This window comes from Stegostoma tigrinum, chromosome 10 (genome assembly GCF_030684315.1).
Source record: "Stegostoma tigrinum isolate sSteTig4 chromosome 10, sSteTig4.hap1, whole genome shotgun sequence".
NCBI lineage: Eukaryota > Metazoa > Chordata > Chondrichthyes > Orectolobiformes > Stegostomatidae > Stegostoma > Stegostoma tigrinum.
The window spans coordinates 2442021-2448490 of NC_081363.1; the positions used below are offsets into that span (position 1 = coordinate 2442021).

The window sequence follows — 6470 nt, forward strand, 5'->3', positions numbered from 1 at the left end:
TTCAACAGGGGAAACACATTTAATATCCTCCAGTCATCTGGCACTATTCCTGTAGACGATGACGAGTTAAAGATCAATGCCAAAGGCTCGGCAATCTCCTCCGTGGCTTCCCAGAGGATAAGAGGATAAATCACATCTGGCCCAGGGGACTTAACTTTCTTCACACTCTGAAGGATTTCTAATGCCTCTTCCTTGTGAACCTCAATCCCACCTAGTCTAGTAGCCTGTATCTCAGTATTCTCCGACAACATTGTCGTTTTCTAGAGTGAATAATGTCGAAAAATATTCATTTAGCACTTCCCCTATCTCATCCGACTCCACACACAACTTACCACTACTATCTTTGATTGGGCCTAATCTTACTTTCATCATTCTTTTATTCCTTAAATACCTATAGAAAGCCTTAGGGTTTACCCTGCTCCTATCCGCCCACAACTTCTCATGTCTCCTCCTGGCTCTTCTGAGCTCTCTCTTTAGGTCTTTCTTGGCTACCTCGTAGCCTTCAAGCGCCCTAACTGAGCCTTCACATCTCATCCTAACATAATAAAAATCTGAGGCTCGATGAACACAGCAGGCCCAGCAGCATCTCAGGAGCACAAAAGCTGACGTTTCGGGCCTAGACCCTTCATCAGAGAGGGGGATGGGGTGAGGGTTCTGGAATAAATATGGAGAGAGGGGGAGGCGGACCGAAGATGGAGAGAAAAGATGATAGGTGGAGAGAGTTTAGGTGGGGAGGTAGGGAGGGGATAGGTCAGTCCAGGGAAGACGGACAGGTCAAGGAGGTGGGATGAGGTTAGTAGGTAGGAGATGGAGGTGCGGCTTGGGGTGGGAGGAAGGGATGGGTGAGAGGAAGAACAGGTTAGGGAGGCAGAGACAGGTTGGACTGGTTTTGGGATGCAGTGGGTGGAGGGGAAGAGCTGGGCTGGTTGTGTGCTGCAGTGGGGGGAGGGAACGAACTGGGCTGGTTTAGGGATGCGGTGGGGGAAGGGGAGATTTTGAAGCTGGTGAAGTCCACATTGATACCATATGGCTGCAGGGTTCCCAAGCGGAATATGAGTTGCTGTTCCTGCAACCTTCGGGTGGCATCATTGTGGCACTGCAGGAGGCCCATGATGGACCCTTCTGATGAAGGGTCCAGGCCCGAAACGTCAGCTTTTGTGCTCCTGGGATGCTGCTTGGCCTGCTGTGTTCATCCAGCCTCACATTTTGTTGTCTTGGAATCTCCAGCATCTGCAGTTCCCATTATCCATGATGGACATGTCATCTAAAGAATGGGAGGGGGAGTGGAAATGGTTGGCGACTGGGAGGTGCAGTTGTTTGTTGCAAACTGAGCGGTGGTGTTCTGCAAAGCGGTCCCCAAGCCTCCGCTTGGTTTCCCCAATGTAGAGGAAGCCACACCGGGTACAATGGATACAGTATACCACATTGGCAGATGTGCAGGTGAACCTCTGCTTAATGTGGAATGTCTTCTTGGGACCTGGGATAGGGGTGAGGGAGGTGGTGTGGGGGCAAGTGTAGCATTTCCTGCAGTTGCAGGGGAAGGTGCCGGGTGTGGTGGGGTTGGAGGGCAGTGTGGAGCGAACAAGGGAGTCACGGAGAGAGTGGTCTCTCCGGAAAGCAGACAGGGGTGGGGATGGAAAAATGTCTTGGGTGGTGGGGTCGGACTGTAGATGGTGGAAGTGTCGGAGGATGATGCGTTGTATCCGGAGGTTGGTAGGGTGGTGTGTGAGAACGAGGGGGATCCTCTTTGGCGGTTGCGGCGGGGGCAGGGTGTGAGGGATGTGTTGCGGGAAACACGGGAGACGCGGTCAAGGGCGTTCTCGATCACTGTGGGGGGAAAGTTGCGGTCCTTGAAGAACTTGGACATCTGGGATGTGCGGGAGTGAAATGTCTTATCGTGGGAGCAGATGCGGCAGAGGCGGAGGAATTGGGAATAGGGGATGGAATTTTTGCAGGAGGGTGGGTGGGAGGAGGTGTATTCTAGGTAGCTGTGGGAGTCGGTGGGCTTGAAATGGACATCAGTTACAAGCTGGTTGCCTGAGATGGAGACTGAGAGGTCCAGGAAGGTGAGGGATGTGCTGGAGATGGCCCAGGTGAACTGAAGGTTGGGGTGGGAGGTGTTGGTGATGTGGATAAACTGTTCGAGCTCCTCTGGGGACCAAGAGGCGGCGCCGATACAGTCATTAATGTACCGGAGGAAGAGGTGGGGTTTGGGGCCTGTGTAGGTACGGAAGAGGGACTGTTCCACGTAACCTACAAAGAGGCAGGCACGGCTGGGGCCCATGCGGGTGCCCATGGCCACCCCCTTAGTCTGTAGGAAGTGGGAGGAGTCAAAAGAGAAGTTGTTGAGGGGGAGGACGAGTTCGGCTAGGCAGATGAGGCTGTCGGTGGAGGGGGACTGGTCGGGCCTGCGGGACAGGAAGAAGCAGAGGGCCTTGAGGCCATCTGCATGCGGAATGCAGGTGTATAGGGACTGGACGTCCATGGTGAAGATGAGGTGTTGGGGTCCAGGGAATTGGAAGTCCTGGAGGACGTGGAGGGCGTGGGTGGTGTCACGGACGTAGGTAGGGAGTTCCTGGACCAAAGGGGAGAAAATGGAGTCCAGATGGGTGGAGATGAGTTCGGTGGGGCAGGAGCAGGCTGAGACGATGGGTCGACCAGGGCAGGCAGGTTTGTGGATTTTGGGAAGGAGACAGAAACGGGCCGTGCGGGGTTGGGGAACAATGAGGTTGGAGGCTGTGGGTGGGAGGTCCCCTGAGGTGATGAGGTCACGAATGGTGTTGGAGATGATGGTTTGGTGCTCGGGTGTGGGGTCATGATCGAGGGGGCGGTAGGAGGTGGTGTCGGAGAGTTGGCGTCTGGCCTCGGCGATGTAGAGGTCAGTGCGCCATACTACCACTGCGCCACCCTTGTCTGCGGGTTTGATGGTGAGGTTGGGGTTGGAGTGGAGGGAGCGGATGGCTGCCCCTTCTGCAGGGGAGAGGTTGGAGCGGGTGAGAGGGGTGGAGAGGTTGAGGCGCTTAATGTCTCGACGGCAGTTGAAGATGAAGATGTCGAGGGAGGGTCGGAGGCCTGGGGGTGGTGTCCAGGAGGAGGACTTGTGTTCGAAGCGGGTGAAGGGGTCAGTGGAGGGAGGGTTAGGCTCCCGGTTGAAGAAGTAGGCATGGAGGTGAAGGCGGCGGAAAAAGCAGTGGTAGTATGGCGCACTGACCTCTACATCGCCGGACCTCCAACACCACTCAGCTTCCAAGTCGAAAGAGAGAGAGAAAGAGAGAGAGAAAGAGAGAGAGAAAGAGAGAGAGAAAGAGAGAGAGAAAGAGAGAGAGAGAAAGAGAGAGAGAAAGAGAGAGAGAAAGAGAGAGAGAAAGAGAGAGAGAGAGAAAGAGAGAGAGAGAGAAAGAGAGAGAAAGAGAGAGAAAGAGAGAGAAAGAGAGAGAAAGAGAGAGAAAGAGAGAGAAAGAGAGAGAGAGAAAGAGAGAGAGAGAAAGAGAGAGAGAGAAAGAGAGAGAGAGAAAGAGAGAGAGAGAAAGAGAGAGAGAAAGAGAGAGAGAAAGAGAGAAAGAGAGAGAGAGAAAGAGAGAGAGAGAAAGAAAGAGAGAGAGAGAAAGAGAGAGAGAAAGAGAGAAAGAGAGAGAGAAAGAGAGAAAGAGAGAAAGAGAGAAAGAGAGAAAGAGAGAGAGAAAGAGAGAGAGAGAGAGAGAAAGAGAGAGAGAGAAAGAGAGAGAGAGAAAGAGAGAGAGAGAAAGAGAGAGAAAGAGAGAGAGAAAGAGAGAGAGAGAAAGAGAGAGAGAGAAAAAGAGAGAGAGAAAGGGAGGGGGAGGGGGAGGGGGGAGGGGGAGGGGGGAGGGGGAGATGCGCGACAAAAAATACGGGATCACAATACGTAACACTCCCTACTATACCAGTGCCACCATCTTGGCTTAATAAGGACAATTGTGACTTGATTTGACTTGATTTATTACAAAGTGCATAAGGGTAATAGAACAAGGCAAGGAATACAATGTTAGGCTGCACAGAAGGTGCACCGAGACCAGGGTCAACATTAGATTTGAAATTTGAGAGGTCCATTCAGAAGTCTGACAACAGCAGGGAAGAAGCTTAATTGAATCTGTTGGCACGTGTTTTATGTTTTTGTATCTTCTGCCTGACAGAAGAGATTGGAACAAATTATAACTTGGTGGTGGTGTGGGGGCAGGGGCGGCCGTGGGGGGTGGTGCTGTGTCGTTTGATTATGTTGGTTGCCTTTCTGGTGCAGCAATAAGTATATATGGAGTCAATGGATGGAAAATTGCATAGATGAGAGGCATACAAAGTTAACAAGCAGAATCATTTTCCCAGAATTAAAATGTCCAATACAAGGTAGCATGCATTTAAAGTTAGAGGAGGAAAGTTCAAAGGAGATGTGAAGGGTAAGTTTTTTTTAATTACACTAAGTGGTAGGAGTCTGGAACACACTGCCAGGGTGGTGGAGGTGGAGGTGGAGGCAGAGGCAGATACAGGAGGGGCATTTAAGGACATGGATATGCAACGAATGGGAGGATGCGGCCTAAAGAGAGGCAGAAGTGATTCATTTCACTTGACATCATGATCAGCACAAAATTATAGACCAAAGGACCCGTTCCTGTGCTGTACAGTTCTATGTTCTAAGATTGGCTTGCACAATGGACTGGGCTATGTACACAACTTTCTGTAGTTTCTTACAGTCCTGGGAGAGGAATTGCCATAACAAGCCAAGATACATCAGATAGAATGCTTTCTATGGTGCATCTATAAAATTGCTAAGAGTCTTTATGAATATGATGAAATTCATTAGCCTCCTGATGAGTACAGACATCGCTGTGCTTTCTTGGCCATCGCATCAACGTGGGTGGACCAAGACAGAGTAGTGGTGATTATCACTCCTAGGAACTTGACAATGTTGACCATCTCCACCTCAGCTCCACTGACGTGGATAGGGGTGTGCCCTCCACCTTGCTTCCTTAAGTCAATGACCAGTTCTTTGGTTTTGCTGACTTCAAAAAGGAGAGATTGTTACCTTCACATCATGTCACCAAGCACTCAAACTCTTTCCTGTATTCTCCCTCATCATTGTTTGATACCTGATCTACAACGGTAGTGTTGTGAGCGAGCTTGTAGGCGGATTTAGGATAAAACTTGGCCACATGTTCATGTGTACAGTGAGTATACTAAGGGGCTGAGTATGCAGAGTTGCAGGGCGCTGGTGTTGACGATCATCATGGAGGAGGTGCTGTTGCCTATTCTCACCGAATGCAGTCTGTTGGTCAGGAAGCCAAGGATCTAGTTGCAGACGGTACAGCAGAAACTAGGTCTCAGAGTTTGAAGATTAGTTTAGTTCGAATTATAGCGTTGAAGGCAGAGCTGTAGTCATTGAGTAGGAGGTTGATGTAGGTATCCTTGTTATCCAAATATTCCAGGGAGGAGCGTAGGGCCAGGACGATGGCATCTGCCATGGAGATAGCATCTAACATGGGCCTTAACGTATTCCTCAGGTCTTAGGATCTTATACAGCACAAGGTTGGAATGAAAATAAACCAGGCACAAAAGATTAAAAAGGAAGAGATCAAGAAGATTACAGGCATGGTCAAAGAGATTTCTGATAAGGAGGCTTTGAAATACAGAAATACAAGTATCAATGTGAACTATCTTTTTCAAATATGTTGTAGCTTTTGCCAGTGGAACAAATATTAATTTAGAAATGCTTATGATGTTCTGGAAATATACACAGGGACCCACATGAAAGTTAAACAAAATCTTTATAAAGGTGGTAATATTCAAAATATTAAGTGTTGATAGATTACGTCAATTCACTGCTCAATGAAACTACTAACAGTTTCTCAGACTAAAACTCCACACAAATATACACCGTCCACAAATATTGCATAAATTGGATGAATCTGACTGTAGAGCTTGCTATTCTTATTCTGGAGAAGTCTTCTGTAAATTATAGACAACGACACCTTAGCACACTCTGACAAGTATCTGATTAATCAGATTTCACAGTAATCCGACATACCTCCAATTAAGCGTAAGGTGCTGTCCTTCGTCACAATGCCATCTGCATAGAAAATCAAGATAGGTACCATCCGACTGATGCCTGTCCACTGAATGCATGGGTGGTCACTAAAACATAAAATTCATTTCAGAATAATGCAAACTTTCTCCATTGAAAATCCCATCCTCATCCCCAGGAATAAACAAACGAGGAGGCCATTCAACCAATCGCATTACCCCTTCAATTGGAATTTTCCACTCGAATTCTATTTCTGTCTTTGCTCCACATACTTCTAAAGTTCTTCCTCAGAACCAAAGATTTAATAGGACAGACAGAAGTGATTTGGCCTTTTGAATTTGTCCTGGCTCATGTCTGGTGTCACTTAATACTAACATCACAACCACGTTGCTCATTTAGATGTGTTAAGTAGTCTTCCCTGAAAAGATACAATAGTCTC

The 6470-nt window shown here is 48.6% G+C and overlaps 1 protein-coding gene across 2 annotated transcripts in view; it reads right to left on the reverse strand.

Moving 5' to 3' along the window:
• ttll5 (tubulin tyrosine ligase-like family, member 5) overlaps positions 1-6470 on the reverse strand; it is a 419059-nt gene that overhangs the window by 383235 nt on the left and 29354 nt on the right. For both annotated transcript variants that reach the window (XM_059648892.1, XM_059648891.1), the window contains exon 3: positions 6035-6141. Coding sequence is in view for 1 of the 2 variants with exons in the window: in XM_059648891.1 (XP_059504874.1) it covers positions 6035-6141 (107 nt within the window). In the remaining variant the exon portion in view is untranslated. The remainder of the gene's footprint in view (positions 1-6034; positions 6142-6470) is intronic.